General features: G+C 40.6%; 2 protein-coding genes across 4 annotated transcripts in view; one reads left to right on the forward strand and one right to left on the reverse strand.

The window, feature by feature from the left end:
* Positions 1 to 20,041, forward strand: part of mdga1 (MAM domain containing glycosylphosphatidylinositol anchor 1) — a 196,246-nt gene that overhangs the window by 17,578 nt on the left and 158,627 nt on the right. The gene's annotated exons all lie outside the window — the stretch shown is intronic.
* On the reverse strand, positions 1,392 to 5,488 carry LOC146525885 (uncharacterized). The gene is made up of 2 exons (XM_085138478.1): positions 3,513 to 5,488; positions 1,392 to 3,472 (listed from the first exon to the last, which is right to left on the reverse strand). Exon 2 carries the CDS (start codon positions 3,386 to 3,388, stop codon positions 2,537 to 2,539), a length of 852 nt encoding a protein of 283 aa, XP_084994604.1. The 5' UTR covers positions 3,389 to 3,472; positions 3,513 to 5,488; the 3' UTR covers positions 1,392 to 2,536.

The raw sequence follows: 20,041 nt of genomic DNA on the forward strand, positions 1-20,041 counted from the left end.
TGACATTTGCTAAGCGGTATAACAAGTACATACATCCTGATTTTTACTAGTTGCAATATTAAAGTAAACATTAAAATACATTATTGACCAAATCCCAAATAATATAACCACACTAACACAGACCTTGCTGCTTTCTAAATGCTTTCATTTTTACAATAGTTATTGTTTAATTTATAATCATTTTCTAGTTTTTTCTACTTTCGGATGAAAAACTTAAACACTTTACTTTTAATAGAGTATTTCTGTATTGTGATATCACAGAAGATCTACAGTATATTATCTTCCGATGGTACACAGAAGATAGATCACCGTAGGTTTATGTGACCTGGCCACTGGCTCCCCCGTGACTTTAACTCTTCCTCTTCCCACATCAGCACTTTTTGTTTGTGTCTCTTTCATGTCTCATGCTACTGAGTTTATTTTGAATGCTGAATATTGCCCTTTTCTAATAAGCATCCATAATTTATCGGTGGCTCTGAGGCAGTGGAGGAGGAGGGGAAGGGGGAGAGGAGACAGAGATTGGAAGAGACTGAAACGTTAAGCAAGAGATGATAATAATCTTTTACATCCCTCCTAATCCTTACCTGCTTTTTTCTTTTGACATGCAGAGATGTAGGCACAGAATATTCAGAGGCGCATGCAGACATGTAATCAAGCAAGGTTTTGCATCAAAACACAAGTCTAAACCTTACCCATATATAACCTAAATTTAAAATCCCTTTGAACTTTGACCTTGATCTTAAAACCTGTAGTTTTAAATTTTGAGGACATGTTTTTTCATCACTAAAAGGGAGTTGGTCACCAAAACATGACTGTGTACACAGATGATTATAAATACATCGGTAATGCAAACACACACACACTATCCATGTTTTGCTTAACAGATTGCACCCTCTTACATGAATATGAACTACAGCTACCGAGTGACCTTTCTGTCTGTATCAATTTTAATCAAAGGCCTTGAAATTTTTGGAGTGCTGCTCAAACTCAATAACTCAATCTCTTTTTCAAAGCATAGATAGATAGACAGATAGATAGATAGATAGATAAATATTAATTTTAATTACATTTTTTACTGACATTCATAGATACACTACAATGCTTCCCCATCTACGTTTTCTTACCATTTTTTCCCTTGATCACTCTTCCTTGCTCTCCTTTCCTCTTTCATATTTTTCTGTATAGCTGACTCGATATTAAAGCCTGACAACATTTCTATTAACCTAGAGGTCAGCTGCAACACCACAGACCTATGGCCAAAATGATATGTTGACTCTGGTTTACACTAGCCTCACTACCTGGGGGCTAAAGGATAAGCACACTAAGACAATAAGACACACTATGTCATTGGAGGACTGATTTATCACCATGCTTGCCATAAGTTAGACCTGGAGCTGGCGGTGGGCTCAAGTAGCTCTAGATAGTGTGGTGCATGGTGGCAATACATAGGTAACAATTAGAGGTGCAACAATACACAAAATTCACGGTTCGGTTCGATACTTTGGTGTTACGGTTCGATATTTTTTTGATACAAAAAAATGTTCATGCTTTTTTAATTTGTCATTTATTAAAATTATAAATATATATTTTAACTCAAAAGTACAGTTTTTAAATTTAATGTTGCTGAAACAACAAAGTAATAAAAAATAAATCTATCTGATCGAGAAATCACTCATCTTTGGAAAAAGAGAGTTTATTACAGAGAAATGTCTCTTTCCAAAATAAAAGCTATACTATACGCTTCTTCTGGGCTATATTCTCAGCAGCATATTAAACATATCAGGTCCCCATAAGGAGAATCATGTGCTAACGGCCGTCTAAATGACTCGGCTAAAGTTTGCAGCATGCGTGCTTGTTGTTTTTGTCTGCTTCCACTTGTCTTTGCACTAGGATGATGTCGGCGTAAATGTGCAGTCATATTCATTTTGTTCCCACTAGTGCTGTCAGCGTTAATCTGAAATGATGTTAACGCCACAACACGGCAAATCTCCGTTAATGAGCTACCGCGGATCGCCCCATGCGTGGGGCTGGACAACGTCAACACGTTAACGAGCTAACTGTGCTAACGCACTAGTTCCCACCCATGTAATTGAGCATTGCGTGGCACATCCGACATACTGTTTTACTTTTGTCCATGACGCGCTTACCTTTAGGGTCATACTTCACATGAAGACCAAAATAGTTCCAAGGGCCAGATCTGAATGAGGGTGGGGGAGGTTCAATTTGCCATGTTGCAACGAGCTTAGCTTCTGTCTTGTTAGCTTGCGCTGCGCTCAGTGGATCTGCGCTAGACAGTGCAGCCTAGGCGGAGTAGTCGAATGCAGATCCACTGAGCGCTCAACACAGAAAGCATCGTCAGAAGAAAAGTTGATAAAATAAATTAAAAATTATGTATTGTTTGATACATATGCGTACTGAACCGAAAGCACTGTATTGAACGGTTCAATATCGATATGAGTATCGTTGCACCCCTAGTAACAATACAACAACACCCAGCACGCCCCTGCGGGCGGTTTATCCTTCAAGCTCGGGTCCTCTACCAGAGGCCTGGGAGCTTGAGGGTCCTGCACAGTATCTTAGCTGTTCCCAGGACTGCGCTCTTCTGGACAGAGATCTCCGATGCTATTCCCGGGATCTGCTGGAGCCACTCGCCTAGCTTGGGAGTCACCACACCTAGTGCTCCGATTACCACGGGGACCACCGATACCTTCACCCTCCACATCCTCTCGAGCTCTTCTCTGAGCCCTTGGTATTTCTCCAGCTTCTCGTGTTCCTTCTTCCTGATATTGCTGTCATTCGGAACCGCTACATCGATCACTACGGCCATCTTCTTCTGTATGTCTACTACCACTATGTCCGGTTGGTTAGCCACCACCATTTTGTCCGTCTGTATCTGGAAGTCCCACAGGATCTTAGCTCGGTCATTCTCCACCACCCTTGGGGGCATTTCCCATTTTGACCTCGGGACTTCCAGGTTATACTCGGCACAGATGTTCCTGTACACTATGCCGGCCACTTGGTTATGGCGTTCCATGTATGCCTTGCCTGCTAGCATCTTGCACCCTGCTGTTATGTGCTGGATTGTCTCTGGGGCATCTTTACACAGCCTGCACCTGGGGTCTTGCCTGGTGTGATAGACCCCAGCCTCTATGGATCTTGTACTCAGAGCTTGTTCTTGTGCTGCCATGATTAGTGCCTCTGTGCTATCTTTCAGTCCAGCTTTGTCCAGCCACTGGTAGGATTTCTGGATATCAGCCACCTCCTCTATCTGCCGGTGGTACATACCGTGCAGGGGCCTGTCCTTCCATGATGGTTCCTCGTCTCCCTCTTCTTTCTTGGGTTTCTGCTGCCTGAGGTATTCACTGAGCACGCTGTCAGTTGGGGCCATCTTCGTGATGTATTCTTGGATGTTCGTTGTCTCATCCTGGACTGTGGTGCTGACACTCACCAGTCCCCGACCCCCTTCCTTCCGCTTAGCGTACAGCCTCAGAGTGCTGGACTTGGGGTGAAACCCTCCATGCATGGTAAGGAGCTTTCTTGTCTTTATGTCAGTGGCTTCTATCTCCTCCTTTGGCCAGCCTATTACCCCAGCAGGGTACCTGATCACGGGCAGGGCGTACGTGTTGATGGCCCGGATCTTGTTCTTACCGTTCAACTGACTCCTCAGGACTTGCCTGACCCTCTGCAGGTACTTGGTGGTTGCAGCTTTCCTAGCGGCCTCTTCATGGTTCCCATTCGCCTGCGGGATCCCCAGGTACTTGTAACTGTCCTCTATGTCTGCAATGTTGCCTTCTGGTAGTTCAATCCCCTCAGTTCTGACTACCTTCCCTCTCTTTGTTACCATCCGACTACACTTCTCCAGCCCGAACGACATTCCAATGTCATTGCTGTATAGCCTGGTAGTGTGGATCAGTGAATCGATGTCTCGTTCACTCTTGGCATACAGCTTGATGTCATCCATGTACAGGAGGTGGCTGACAACTGCTCCGTTCCGTAGTCGGTATCCGTAGCCAGTCTTGTTAATGATCTCACTGAGGGGGTTCAGGCCTATGCAGAACAGCAGTGGGGATAGAGCATCTCCTTGGTAGATCCCGCACTTGATGGTGACTTGTGCTATGGGCTTGGAGTTGGCCTCTAGTGTTGTACGCCACATCCCCATTGAGTTCCTGATGAAGGCTCTTAGGGTCCCATTGATCTTGTACAATTCTAGGCATTCCAGTATCCAGCTGTGGGGCATTGAGTCATAGGCCTTCTTGTTATCAATCCAGCCATGTGCCTGTTCATCTTAGCCGATATGATGCCTGACAGGAGCTTCCATGTAGTACTGAGGCAGGTTATTGGTCGGTAGTTGGAGGGGACTGGTCCCTTCTTGGGGTCCTTGGGGATCAGGACCGTCCGACCTTCGGTTAGCCATTCCGGGTGTCCCTCGTTAACTAGCAGCTGGTTCATTCGTGCTGCCAGATGCTCATGGAGTGCAGTCAGCTTCTTTAGCCAGTAGGCGTGAACCATGTCGGGCCCTGGTGCTGTCCAACTCTTCATACTGGAGACCCTTTCTTGGATATCTGCCACTGTGATGGTTACTGGACCCTGTTCAGGGAGGTCGCTATGGTCTGCCCTCAGATCCACTAGCCACTGAGCATTGCCGTTATGGGTTGCGTCCTTCTCCCATATGCTCTTCCAGTATTGCTCCGTCTCCAGCCTTGGTGGTGCTGTTCTCTTATTATTGTTCCCTTGCCACTGAGAGTACACCTTTGCTGGTTCTGTGGAGAACAGCTGGTTTATTCTCCTGCCTTCTATCTCTCTGGTGTACCTCCTTAAGCGGCTGGCCAAGGCTGTGAGTCGTTGCTTGGAAGTTTCCAAGGCCTCAGGTATGGACAGCTTGCTGTATTTCTTATGCACCTTCTTTGTTGCACCTTTCTGCAACTCCGTTAGTTGGCTAACCTCCCTCCGTGCTGTTCCACTTGTAGCAAAGCATCTCACTGATCACTGCTGCCGTATTGTAGATCAGCTTGTTAGTGTCGGTAATCGTGGCTGTAGGTATCGTCCGTAGTGCTGCATTAACATCATCTAGCAGACCTTCTGAGGGTACTTCACGTAATCTTGGTAACCGGCTACGGGGGTCCAGGTTTCAAGCTTGGCCATGATCCTTTCTTTCAGGTCAGTTCCTCTCGCACTCAACGATCCTTCTCCTGTCGCACTTGGGGCTATGTACCCAATCTCGGGTGGGGGTGATGATATCTCCCCCCTGACCTGGCGTCCTGACTCCTCCTTGCCGTAGCATTTATGTTGTACCTCGTCAATCTCTAGCTGTGAGAGCAGTCCCTTCTTTCGAATGTTGGAACACTGAGATACTAGTTGTTTTGCCGTCATTGTGGATGTTGGGTATTGAAGAATCCATAGGTCCCTCATCCTATTCATGTAGCCCCTTCCGCCGGGGTTACTTGCATAGTAGCATTCCAACAACGCCCTGTTTTCGTCTCTTGCCCACCGATATATATACATATATATATATATATATATATATATATATATGTATATATATATATATATATATATATATATATATATATATATATACTGCAACTTAATTTACTTATTAGATTTTTTTTATCAATACAGCAAAAAAGTAAGAAATCTGAAATTGCATTCAACTTCATAGCAAGGTGGGCAGTACAACTGGTCTTGTATGGACATTTTTGTTCACTTTATTGGAGAGTGAATAAGAAGATTAATATGAATAGTCTGCTTCCAGCATCCCATTAACGTTTGTCCCTTCTTCTCTTCATAGCAGATCGTTGTCCCTACCAGCACGACTCATGTCAGAGGTCTCCTAATGTTAAAAGAGTGTTCTTCCTCCCCACTGTTGCCAAATTCTGGCTCATAGGGGACTGTCTGTTTCTTAGGGTTCATCCTCTAAAACTGCAGGGTTTATATCATACATATAAATGCAATACATATAAAGTGGCTCGAGATTACTTTTGTCATAAGTTATTGCAAAAAAAACACAACTTTCTTTTGTCAATCCAACACTATCAGTGAATCAATTCTTTTGCCAGGACAAATTAAATATACAAGTTTGATGAGGCAGAATAAAATGCTGAGAATCACTGGAGGCTCCTGAAGCATGTTTCTATGTTGAAGCGCAGTCACAGTCTTTATAATTCTTGCTCAAAGATCATTATGCAACCCTTCTTCAATCTGTTCATTTGTAGTTCTTATTTCCTGTCTTCGTATTTAACTCTCTCTCTTGGATGATTATGTTATCGTTCATGCAGATACAATTTTCACATGCATGTACAGAGAAGCATGTGCACAAACATGTTACCTTCTGGTGAACCATACTCCTACCGATTTTCATGTCTTTGCATTTGGATGTTGGACAGTGTCACATACATGGTAATAATACATGGGACTACACACACCAGCACACATACCTCTTTGGATGAGAGATGTCCAGAGTGTAACAGGATGACGTAGGTGCCCTGTGGGCAGGAAAACCTGTCAGGGAAACTTCACTTTTCTCCTCTGTACTGCCTCTGTACTCCTGTCACTCTGTCAGACATTATCAAGCACCTCTTACTGGCTCTGCTTCAGGAGGGAATATGTGTGGGTCTCTGTATGTTTCTTTGTGCAGAAATTTAGTAAAGCAGAGCATCTTTATATTTCAACGTATTTTGGCGAAAGAAAAAAATAACAAAGTTGTTGTGCAGATGTGCTTGGTGGTGTCTTTTTAGTTTTTTGTGTGCACGGGGACTTGAAAGTTGAAGAATAAGGGGTATAGTGTTTTAATGTGTGAGTTGTATTGTGCACCTGCATGCATGGACATGATAGGGAGGGAACATTTGGCATCTAACTTATTCATGAAGGCAACAGGACGGTTGTGAACAGCAGTGAGAACATGGCTTACATCAGAGACCGTCTGCCTCCTCGTGCACTTCTCTCACACTGTCACTTGCTTTCTTCTTCACTTCTCTTTCACCCTGCTTTCCTTTATCTTCAGCCTTTATTTCTGTCTTTAGCTTCATTCTTTTTGCTGGTGAATCTTAGCATAGTTTCCTCATATATTGCAAGATTTATATACAAGCTTCTATAAGTGGATTTTTTCAGAAATATCAGACAGTCCTTGTGGAAATTATGCTGGCCACAGTATTTTTCTTGCCACCACTGGTACTTTTAAAAGTTACTCTGCTTGGAATACTGCTTGGTCCCTGATATCTTTTTCATCATGTATTGAAATATCCAGAATATATTAATATGAAAATGTTGTTTACAAAATTTCTCATATGCTGAAGAGAGAATTCAAGCAGGCATGTTTGTTGTACACATGGGTTTTGTAACCTCCTGGTTATGGCTATTGTCACCTCTGTTGTACATATTTGGGAAATGAAGAGCCAGGTGTCACAAATCCAGGGCAACCTGCTAGTTGGCCTAACCACCACCCTCACTGCTTCACTCACATATTTATCCATTCACACACTGATTTGTTCATGCGTGTGCTAATAACTTTTACATGTCCTTTGTCACATTGTCTTTATGAAACTGTCTTCCCAGTAAAATCGCACAATGCAGTCGTGCATTTACTACTATCATTACCAAGACAGGTTGCACTTGGACCAGGTGGCACAGATGTGGCGCTAAATCACATTAGAAGAATGGAGAGAGTCAATAAAAGACAAAAGCTGCTATAGACTATAAAACAAATTGGATACAGTTTCCAGGTCTTAGAAAGTGAAGCCACAACAGAAGTGCATGTGGCTTTTGAGCTCTTAGAGCCGCTCAAGTGTGATTCCTACAAGCTTTGAAAAAAAGAAAAGAAAAATAAATCAGCTTTTTGTATATTTATTTACTTTATACTCATTCTATTCTTTTTCTTCTGTTGTTTGGTAAAAGGGGATAAATTGTTCTTTTTATGCTGAAGGTTGCTAACCCCTGCAATAGGAAGTCAGAGGTATAAAAAGATATAGAAGAAAATCTCTCGACTACTCGTCGATCTTTGAACGTTGTCCTTGGTAAAACCTTGAACCTTGAAGGCTTCAAAAGAGGGTTTCATTAGCTGAAAGGTGATGTCATGGTGGCTATATTCACCTTCTTTTAGACATTCTATACAAGAACAGGCATGTTTTTTTCATGCTCACAGTTGTGGTGGTGATTGAGAAGTATTTTTTCAAACAGTGGAACCTGTTGATGCCAGACATGAAAGATGTCAGAGCTTCTATGGATGAGAGACATCCAAGCTGTAGGTCCTTAAAAAATAAAATTGCTGCTTTGGTAAACATTGCCATGTGCAAGTAAAAACAAATAAAGCACAATAACTAAAATACTGTAAAATACACTAGGTCGGATTAAAGAATTCTCTCTGTAAATGAATACTCTATGGGAGGCTACAGGTGTCAACAACACAGCTGACACATCTTTTTGACTCACACAAAGCAAATTAGGGGACAAATTAGGGGACTTTACGTATTTATGATGGTGCCCTCAGCACAAGTGTATATACAGATTTGTTCTAAATAAATGAGTGGCAGAAATATATGCTCTAAGTAAATTAGAGGTAGAAAGATATGTTTTAAATAAATGAGTGTCAGGAAGCACACAGTCTACTTTCTGCCGCATTCTTTCAAGTTGTTCCTACCACATAGATTTTGCCTTTCCCTGTAGTGACTGCCAAAACCCCCAAACAACAACAAAACAACCACAGCTGCTCAAGTTGATCGTGTCCAACTAAACTTTCTGACAGCAAGAAGGGATCAAAACTGGAAATCTATCTTTTGCTCCTACACAAGTCAGGCCTCAATAATTCAGCGATGCGTGCTGCTTGGAGATCTCGCCCTCTCCCTTTTCCTCTTTCGTTCTCAGTCAGTGTCTCAAACTTGTTCTCCCTCAGTGGCAAATTCCCCTCCTCCTCCCATACACATGGTGGTTTTACTCAAATTTTCCAGCACTTTAAATGGTTGAAATTTTAGCCTGCTGCTCTCACACTTTCACATCTTTTTCTTCTCATGCATCTCAGCTGGCTCAGAGGAGATGGGGTATAATCTGCCGGATATTTTGAAAAGTCCCCATGTTCTCAGTGTAGCAATTTACCTGCCAGCAGCTACACATTCTGATCCCTCTCCTCCTCCGCCACATCTTTCCTCATTCTGGCTTTAACCATCTACTAAACTTTTACCAGTCAAAAAAGATGTTCCTGTCACCTTCCTCCCTCCCTTCCCTCCTCACACTGATCCTCTTTTCCTTCCCAGCCATCCATACAGCTACCCTTAGCATGTTATAAAAGTGCATCCAGTCGGAGCTTTCCATCCTCTTTCCATCCTAATTCCCTCTCTTCATCCACGTCCTTTCGCTGGATCCAACCCTTAAACTCTCCTAACCCCCCACCCCCACCTCCCTTCACTACCCTTCTCTTTCTTTATACACAGCCTCTCTCTCCTCCAAAGCCCTGTCATCTTCTCACCATCATCCACTGATTCAGTGGCAAGCATCCACCCACCTCTCCACTTACTGCAAATATAGGACATAGCGCACACGGTCATTGAAAGCTGCAGACAGGCTTTTGGGAAGCCAGTGGAGGGCTGACACTAGGGAGCAAGGAGACAGCCGCAACCTGAGAAAATGAGGACAAAGGGAAAGGTGCTCTGGTTTGATTTGGTTGGTTGGTGTAAGCCTGTTACACCAACCAACTGTTTATGAAATTAAGCAAACAAAAAACTGGAGGATGTAACTGGTTCAGTAATTTGCACCAGAGGTACACTTCAACTGTGAGAGACAGAATGTGAAAAAAAAATCCATGAATTCACATGGTAGGATTTGTAAAGAATTTATTCGTAAATCAGGGTGGAAAATAAGTATTTGGTCAATAACAAAAATACAACTCAATACTTTGTAACATAACCTTTGTTGGCAATAACAGAGGTCAAACGTTTACTATAGGTCTTTACCAGGTTTGCACACACAGTAGCTGGTATTTTGACCCATTCCTCCATGCAGATCTTCTCAAGAGCAGTGATGTTTTGGGGCTGTCGCCGAGCAACACGGACTTTCAACTCCCGCCACAGATTTTCTATGGGGTTGAGGTCTGGAGACTGGCTAGGCCACTCCAGGACTTTCAAATGCTTCTTACGGAGCCACTCCTTTGTTGCCCGGGCGGTGTGTTTTGGATCATTGTCATGTTGGAAGACCCAGCCTCGTTTCATCTTCAAAGTTCTCACTGATGGAAGGAGGTTTTGGCTCAAAATCTCACGATACTTGTCCCCATTCATTCTGTCCTTAACACGGATCAGTCGTCCTGTCCCCTTGGCAGAAAAACAGCCCCAGAGCATGATGTTTCCACCCCCATGCTTCACAGTAGGTATGGTGTTCTTGGGATGCAACTCAGTATTCTTCTTCCTCCAAACACGACGAGTTGAGTTTATACCAAAAAGTTCTACTTTGGTTTCATCTGACCACATGACATTCTCCCAATCCTCTGCTGTATCATCCATGTGCTCTCTGGCAAACTTCAGACGGGCCTGGACATGCACTGGCTTCAGCAGCGGAACACGTCTGGCACTGCGGGATTTGATTCCCTGCCGTTGTAGTGTGTTACTGATGGTGACCTTTGTTACTTTGGTCCCAGCTCTCTGCAGGTCATTCACCAGGTCCCCCCGTGTGGTTCTGGGATCTTTGCTCACCGTTCTCATGATCATTTTGACCCCACGGGATGAGATCTTGCGTGGAGCCCCAGATCGAGGGAGATTATCAGTGGTCTTGTATGTCTTCCATTTTCTGATGATTGCTCCCACAGTTGATTTTTTCACACCAAGCTGCTTGCCTATTGTAGATTCACTCTTCCCAGTCTGGTGCAGGTCTACAATTCTTTTCCTGGTGTCCTTCGAAAGCTCTTTGGTCTTGGCCATGGCGGAGTTTGGAGTCTGACTGGTTGAGGCTGTGGACAGGTGTCTTTTATACAGATGATGAGGTCAAACAGGTGCCATTCATACAGGTAACGAGTGGGGAACAGAAAAGCTTCTTACAGAAGATGTTACAGGTCTGTGAGAGCCAGGGATTTTCCTTGTTTGAGGTGACCAAATACTTATTTTCCACCCTGATTTACGAATAAATTCTTTACAAATCCTACCATGTGAATTCATGGATTTTTTTTTCACATTCTGTCTCTCACAGTTGAAGTGTACCTCTGGTGCAAATTACTGACCTCTGTCATCAATTTAAGTGGGGGAACTTGCACAATCGGTGGCTGACTAAATACTTTTTTGCCCCACTGTATATTAAACCAGAAACAGCAGTGCAGACAGCATGTGTGGACGAAGCGCAATCAGTGTTAATGTCATTTTTTATTTATATGAAGCAGCATGTTACGTCTAATGTAAAATTTAATCAAAGTGACATTGCTTCGTTAGAGGAACGAACATCTGGAGGTCAAAACACCGAAGATTCTTCTACTGCTTGATAGTAATTTTACCAGGTTAATTTTCAGCCACATTTCTGGTTAATGTTTGAAATCATTGAACAATGAAAAGGTTAATTGTGAAAATTTGCAAAAGACAAAAACAAACACAGGACAGTTGTAAAATGGGAGGCTCAGAGCTGCAGATCTCTGAAAGCGACACAATGGACAGAGATACTTGGATAGTCTAGCTAGAAGGGCAAGTGCTTCACTCTTGGCTCAAGGGTCATCAGAGTTTCTGGAACAGCTCAGACAGTGTAGACGACATTGCTTAACATCAACCTCTATGGTGAGCATCCAAGAAATCTTTGGCACAAAATAGAAAGATTAAACTTTTCTAAAGAACTTTTAATGAGATAAAGATAAAATTGTTCAGCTCAGCTGGGGTCCAGCATGTCAGGGATGAACCTGGCCGAGAATACCACAACCCAATACCACATAGTCTGAGAGTGAAGCACAGAGGTGTTAGTGCAATGATTTGGAGTGAGTCCAGAAGTAAAAGTGGTGAAGACACTCAAATATATTTCTTAGTTATGCATTTTAGATTGGGTTTCTGATTAGCTTGTTTAGTTCTAGTTTTTAATTCTTGTTTTCTTTGTAGCTTCAGACTACCTTATTATTTTATAATTAGTTTCCTTGCAATGGTATTAAGTCTTGTTCTTGTGTTTTCTCTATTCTAGTGATAAGTCTTTGTAGTCTTTGGCTGTTTATTAATAATCTCACTAGTGTCCCTGTTCATGCCTCCATCTGTGTTCCTGACATCTTACGTCTTTTATTCAGGTTATTCGGGTCATTTTCCTGTTTTACTTTAAATTTTGTGTCCTTTGCTTCGTGTATGTCCTTCATCAATTCCCTGATTGCTTTCAGTATTTTTTAATTACTTTCACCTTTGTTGCCTTTTTCACCCGTTTTTCATGCCCCATCAGTTTTGAATGTATTTATGGTTCTGGCATCTCCCCAGTGTACTCTCTCTTTGTATTGTGGATTTTGTTCTCTGGAATATTTACACTCGTTGACTTGATAAAAGGTTTACTTTTTTAAGTTCTGCATTTGTCTCCTTAAATCTGTAAACCTTGACAAGGATCACCTGTGTTAAATATTCCACACCTGCTCCCAGTCAGGCTCTGCAATGCAAATATAGCGTCAGCTGTCTATCTCCCACTTGCCTGATTGCCTTTAAACTTGGATTAGTCAACCTTTCAAGCACTGCTTGTTTCCCCATGTTTGCAGCTGATCTCCTCTTTGACCTTTTGGACTGCTTCATGGACTTCTGTTTGTATTCTCCACATCTGGTTTGTTTGCCATAGTTCCTGCCTTCCTGTGCACGACCACTACCTGTTTTAAAATAAAGATTTAGATTTTGGATTTTTTCCCAGTCTATTGAATCCTGAATTTCCGCTCATCCCCCTGTGATAGTGATATGCTGACTGGAATCCAGTAAACACCTTTATTTCTATTTTAAGACTGAGCAACGCAGCCCTCGGGCAAAGAGCAGAAGAAACTAAATCTGGTTGTACATTTCTCCAGAAATTTGTGGAGAGTTGATATCCTCAGTGATGAGAAAAAAAAGTGGGCACACAAAGTAAAAAAGACAAGTTTTCAATCCTAGTAATGAAAGGTATACTGACTGATGTATAAAAGTGATATTGCACAGAGGTGTGCTCATTTATGTTCTACATGACATGTTAAGTCATTCTGTGGTGGGTGCTGGAAATGAAAAGTAACTTGTAGTTAGTTCACACTTTTAATTTTCAGAGTTTATTTATTTGTAAGTTGAAATGAAAGGAAGCATGTCTCTGGGTAGGTTCTCAGTCATCCAGGTCATCGTACTCTAAGGAGCTTGGCAAGAAAAGCGTCTGGACTTCTTTAAGTTGCTTGAAGACTTTTCACTTTCCATCCGAGAAGCTTCTTCAGTTCTAAGTCAGTCGTAAGACACCACTGTTCAAAGAGGCGGTGGCTTACGACACCAACCGTCTGCATCTATAATCCAGTTTTGAAATCACTTCCCAGACGCCCTAATGCCCACTCTCATCCTGGGCCTTCTGACCTCAGGAAATTGCATGATAAGGTCAGGCTAGTTTACAATCTGTTCACCTGAAACCTTGGCTGATTGTGACCTACACCAGTTTTCACACCTTGGCTTGTGTGATTAGGTAGAGGATCATTAGGGGGTCCATGTCCCGCTTGGGGGGATACTCCCACAGGGCTTAAATCTGGACTCTCCACCATTTGACCTTAGAACTGAAAAAGCTTCTTGGATGAGAGGTGAAACGTCTTCAAGCAACGTGAAGAAGTCCAGACGCTTTTCTTTCCAAGCTCCTTGTTCAGTGGTTTGTCCAGTGTTGGTCATCAAGCTGGAACAGTTTATCTGTCTAAACATTGTAAACTTGTTTCAAGGCTACTTTAGTTATTGTTAGTATAATTTCTGACCCATCTTGTGGTAGCTAAGATGCGTTATGAGTGTGTGAGTTAAGTAGTAACAGCCTTTGACAATGAATTAAAAAGCATATTAAAATCACTTCTTATGTTCTGCTGCATATTTGACATTTTCTGTACAGTGGTGTAAATGGCATCCCGTGACATGTAAATTTATTTGTTTATTTATTTTATGCTCTAGGATAGGTACATTTATTAACAACATTGAAATATCTATTTGTACAATTTAGCATAGCTTTCCACATGTTTCACTTATGACACCTCAAACCAGCGCCAGTACTTTTCCTGTGGACAGGAATAGTCTTTTCACAGGCCACATCCGTGGCCAATGAGTCGGTCTGACATAGAAAAGTCAGAAAACCCCGTTGTTGGCAAAAAAGGCAGGGTTCATACTGATTCTTAATAAAAATCTCGAGATTAAGATTATCCGAATCTTAAGCAAGTCTAAACTATCTAGCCCTGTAGAGAGCTTGTGGAAATGCATTCTATGAGGATGGAAAACTAATGAGATCTGCAATTTTCAGATTCGTGTATGAGAATATTATTTTGAACTCAATCACTGTGACGCCCGTGGCTCAGTAGGGACATGTTACCCTGCATAAAAGTAATTTCCCCACACATCCTTCATTTGTGGAGGAGGTACTGTGAGGCAGGATAATGTAGTGGGTAAATTTCACATTTTCATCCAAAGAAACCAGAGATGTGTGCGACAATTTTCTGAATTGTCAGCTGATCTCGTGGCTACACAGCCATGATGTGGAGAAAAAAAGCTTTAGGTAGTGATGGTGTATGTCATCATCACATTTTGAGGATTTGACACTACGAGGAGAGAAATCTGAATGGCATGGTTATATGAATTTTTGTAAACTGACAACTTGGTTTCCCTAAAATGAATCATATCATTTTTCAACACTACCTTTCCAGTTTAGACATTAACACATGATTGGTGAAATCTGATTGAATTTTGACAGCTGATGATGTGGAATGGGTTTGGTTTATGAAAGAAGACTAAAAAATATATAGTTGAAGGACACATAGTAGAGCAAAAGGCTTACATTAAAAACCAGACGTGGTGAGAGTGACATTGAAAAGGGCAGGGCTAGATACAGAGCAGCTAAAAGAAGAAAGGCTTCCCTAGAGAGAGAGAGAGACTGACAAAAAATCTGAAAGAAATGGAAAGAATCAGCGAGACAGTAAGAAAAGGTGGGAGTGAGGATAAGACCTAAAATTGGTTTGATTTATACTTAACTACATTGTACATCTTTTTACGTGTGAGCTGTATGTGGAATTGATTGACTGCTTGTAAGAAAACTTTGATCAAAAACACATCAAAGAAAGTCAGATAGGTTTCTGAATAGTTTTCTGAATTACTGCTAGTGTGGTTAATCCATCTGCTTTCCAATGATCGTGGACAAAATGCTTTTGTTTTCAAAATGCTTTGCAAAACTGCACACAGAAACACATCTGTGTACCTGGACAAACCCCCAAAAGTTATAAGCAGAGACATTTGAGACTTGTTGTATAGTTGTGAGGTATTCACAGGTTGCAGAATAAAAAGAAAGTTTCACTGATAGTGTCTGGCTTCTATCAGACTCTCATCTCTCTTCTTTTCTGCCTCTACACGGGATGCCATTGTCAATATATTCCCTGATAGAACAGACTATCTCCCTCTTTTTTTATCATTATTGTACACTTTTTCACATTATAGAACATGGAGTGGAAACTACAGGAAGTACATGGAAGAGCCTGACTTGTCCACCTTAAGCGCTTTCACTGGGTTTATTTTTCTTTGTCTTGTTTTTTTGTTTTTTTCCACATCATGATTACTCACAACAGGCTTTTTCCTCAGCTACACTTTTTTTTTACACTTTCATTCTTTCTCTGTATTCAAAGTCTTCATCCATTTCAGCTTCATTCCTCATTCTTCCATGTTTTTAATCTTTCTTCCTCACCCTCTCTATTCTCGCCTGCAGCACCCTGCAATGCAAACACAACCTGTTCTGAAGGGAAGTGAATTATTGAAGCCGCTGCTGCCATTCCCTCTGTGCAGAAGTGGGCCGCAGAGGAAGGTTGGGGGGGAACGGAGGGAGGAATAAGGGGGGATGAAAGAAATGGAGACGGTAGATTTGTAAGAAGGCACGATGGTTTTGGGATGCAGAGAAATCTGATATTATTTACATCTTTGCTGCATGGGACGGTGCATGTAGTGGGAGAAGTAAGGGAGGTCAATTATGTAAATTGTGTTTATATTGAGCAATTTTAAATCTCCTGCTACATAAAATCAGTCTAACATGTTAAGCAAAATTTAAAACATTTCATTGCGTAATCCCTAAAATAAACTAGCCTTTTTGTTTAGCTTTATTTTCTGAACTCTTAAAAACAGTACAGTTGACAGTAGACATCATTACACATTCAACAGTGTCTGCCACTGTTGCTGTCTTTTTCTGACTTTGCCCTTTCCCTGTATATTCCTTTCTGTTGTGCACACTCTCTTTATCTTGCTGTCTTTCCTGTCTCAAACTCATGCCAATACGGTGCATTTTTCTCTGGCAAAATGTTCATGTTGAAGCTAAAATTCCTTAAATATTCACACAGGGTAAACTAAGTGTAGTTACTTAATCTTACTTTGTCTTCTAAGCCTTTTAGATATGCAGAATTGTTAATTAAAGTCCCAAGATCTTATGTTTAAGTAATTTGGGCGTGAATGTGTGTGTGGGTGTGCATATGATTTTCATCTTTGGGAATTATATTAAAATCATTCTGAAATATACTCCTAGTTCCCCACGGGCACATATACAGTTTTAAGGCAGGGTAATTCTTTTACATAGGTTTGCTCTGTCAACCACTGGAAAGACATTTTCTATTCAATTCTATTCTATTCTATTTATATAGCACCAAATCAAGATTCAAGATTTATTTTATTGTCATTCAGCACATTCAGTACTGAAGAAACCTCCAGTAGAACGAGGCTCAGAGAGGGGCAGCCAACTGCTGCGACCGGTTGGGGATTATGGGACCAAGACAGGACAAAAGACATACTGGAAAAGATTCAGAGACTATTAGCAACTAATGATTAAATGCAGAGTGGTGTATAAACACATAGAGAGTGAAAAAGAAACAGTGTGTCAATCAAATAATAAGTCCACTAAAAACAAAAGTCCTGTGATCAGTTCTCCAAAATCAACTCACATGCATGCACATGTGAGATGTCTAATAGCCAGGAATCCCTAACTGGCTGAATCTTACTGAATGCAGATATATGTGCAAAGCTGACGAAGGTTGCAGCTAAGATCAATAGAAATGATGGGAAGCGGGACTGTGTACGGAAGTTATACAATTTTCTTCTCAAATGTTTTGGTAAACCCCTAAACCTAAATTCCTTTTGAACCATTGAAAGTTGAAGTTTCTTGCTAATTAATGCAGTTATCCTGAAGGATTTTCTTTGGAAAGCAATTGTAATTTTTTTTCCTCAATTAGGGCAAGTCTCATTGGCCCTGAAGCTGCAAAGCATCCCCACAACATTAAATTGTCACATCCACACTTGCCTGTTGGTACAAGCTTATTTTAAACTCAGACTGGATGTAAGAGGACCCCTGATTTCCAAAGTGTGCTTTCAGCTCATCAGTTTGAACAAATTTCCTCTACAGGTTTGAAGATCAACAAAGTGTTTTGGCCAAATTCTGTGTCTTCTCTGTCTTTGTATCGTCTGAATGGTGACTTGTTGTAAGATGTGGGATGCTTGTAGTTCCTTGGATATTTTCCTTTGATCTTTTGTGACTGATTGCCGATGTTCTAAAATTGCTTGAAAAGCAATTTTAGAACATCGGCAACATCTTGGAAAGTTCACCATTATTCCAACTGATCCCTGTTTGTAGCAAATATCTCTCACAGTGGATCTGTACGGTCCCTGACTATAAACTGGTATGTAAACCCATTACATTGATTTATCTCCTTCATCCTCATGTTTTGTTTTGTTTTTAGAATTTCTTTTGTTTTTTGGTAAACTGGAGACACATTCCAGCCAACTACATGCTTCTGAAAATGATCTATTTTTCCAATGATTTCTGCTATTTAATCAGGTCCGGCTGCAGCCAGCTGTGAATGCAGTTATTTATTTCATTTATTCAAAAATGAAGGTAGCAAATACTGTCTCACATATTCCAAGTTGCTATTAGTTAACATTAAAATTCCAACTAGTATTTAAGTCTTGCATTTTGTGTGTTTTATTGCAATATTTTTGTTTTATTCACAGTTTAGTCAGAGATACACATAAAAGTAAAGAATGGTGAGGGTGGAAGCTTTTTTCACAGCACTGTGTATCAAATATTGAGGACAACAATAAAGAATTATAGAGTACTGTAAATATAGATAAAGGAAGGCTGTCAAAACTGCTCAAATACACTAACAAACACCAATAAACTGATATAAAACACTAAATAAACATTTATAATTCATAGTTTTGGGCAAAAAAGGACAAAGTTAGTATGCTCTAAAGGGCTTTATGTTTGTGTTACTGAAAAACCTCACTAGAATCATATTGCCCATAAGATAAACTAGCTGTGGAATTTCATGTACTTTATCTTCTCTTAAGAGTCTCACTTCTCTAATTGCTTCTTTTTGTTTGGCAGTGAGAGCTTTGAATCCCTGCCCAAGAAAATATGTTTTTTATTGGCGCCAAATTGAATTGAAAATTGTTGATGCAATATAAATGTGTTTCACCGTGGAATCGGCTCTGCGCCAGAATGTTGATGAATGTGCTTTGGCACAGTTTTGGAGCAGATACTACCCGTTCAGACGTTTGTGAGCATCCTAGGTTAACTTTCTGACTTTAGCTGTTGTCCTTGAGCTTGACAAGTGATGTTAAATGAAGTCATCTAAATAAGCTCAAAGAGAGTCTTAAGGAAATGTTTTTGGATGTGCAGGGAGTGACTGCATGTATGTGTATGTTCATTATACTTTTCAAAACGTATTATTTTATTGGCCTGTTTTGTGCATATATTATAAAATGTCGTTTAACACAGCCCTTTCAGTTGAACATTTGAAGGACATTTCATGGGGGTTCATTCTTGAGGAAGTCACTAAAAGGATCCCATTATTGTAAGATAATCTGGCTGAACATGATTTGACTTTAAGTGAAACGCTCTTGTAGAGAGATCAATATTACCTTATGTTATCAAATTATCATAAATTTGCCAATCATAGAAGAGCTAGGGAATCTCCTCTCTTTTATCTGCGTTTATATTTTCACTTATATTCTGCTTCTGCTTATGATGAAGTCAATTTAAAGCCAATTAAAAAAAGAGATCAAATAATTATCTTCTTCAGGTCATGCATATTTGCACATTCATGTGTTTTTTCACTTCTCTCTACACTCACTTTTTTGTACATTATATTATAATATCTGGTGGACCTATGTAACAATGAAAATTAGATAAGAAGAACAAATAATAATAATAATTATATAGGAGATATGTTAATATTTATAATAATAATATAAAAAAAAATTGGCTTACAGTATTTATTATTTTGAATCCATGGAAAGCAGTTACCAAATGAGGATTTGAATATATACAATTTTGATTATTGATTATTTTATTTTCCTATTTTCTTAGTGGACTTTTTTTTAGTTTAAGAAAAAAATTGCACCTTGTCCTAAGAACTCATTATACATCACAGCTTTGCCATCATTTAAATTCAGAGGATTAATTGTAAAATCTTCTGCTTTGAGAGAATTTGACTCATGTACATCACACATGACAGCTCCAGAGCATTATCTATATTGATATATTCATTGTGATATGAAACATCTGTACCTTAGATCGACACGGCCAAATAAGTAGGGAAAATTTAGCTCGACTGAGGTTGTTACACAACAAGTTGATCATCTTGCACAAAGGCAATGTTCTCCTTCTTTCTCTCCTTGAGTTATAGTAGCATCTTTTTGAGTTTCATGTGAACATTATTGAACATGTTGGTACATGTTGTTTTAGCCGATTTATCTCTCTTTGGGATTTCTTCTTGTCTATATATTGAAGCTGCTTCATCACAGTGAATCCAGGATGTCCAGCATGATCATATTTTCAGATCTTTCAGTTTCTCTAAGCTTGGGGTCTTTCTTAAGGTGGTCAGGAATAATTTACTTGTCCTAATATTGGTTTCAAA

This window comes from Neolamprologus multifasciatus, chromosome 1 (assembly GCF_963576455.1).
Source record: "Neolamprologus multifasciatus chromosome 1, fNeoMul1.2, whole genome shotgun sequence".
NCBI lineage: Eukaryota > Metazoa > Chordata > Actinopteri > Cichliformes > Cichlidae > Neolamprologus > Neolamprologus multifasciatus.

What these genes read in the sequence shown, in the direction of transcription:
- LOC146525885 (XM_085138478.1), bottom strand. Translation starts at nt 3,388, where the DNA reads ATGGCCCCAACTGACAGCGTGCTCAGTGAATACCTCAGGCAGCAGAAA.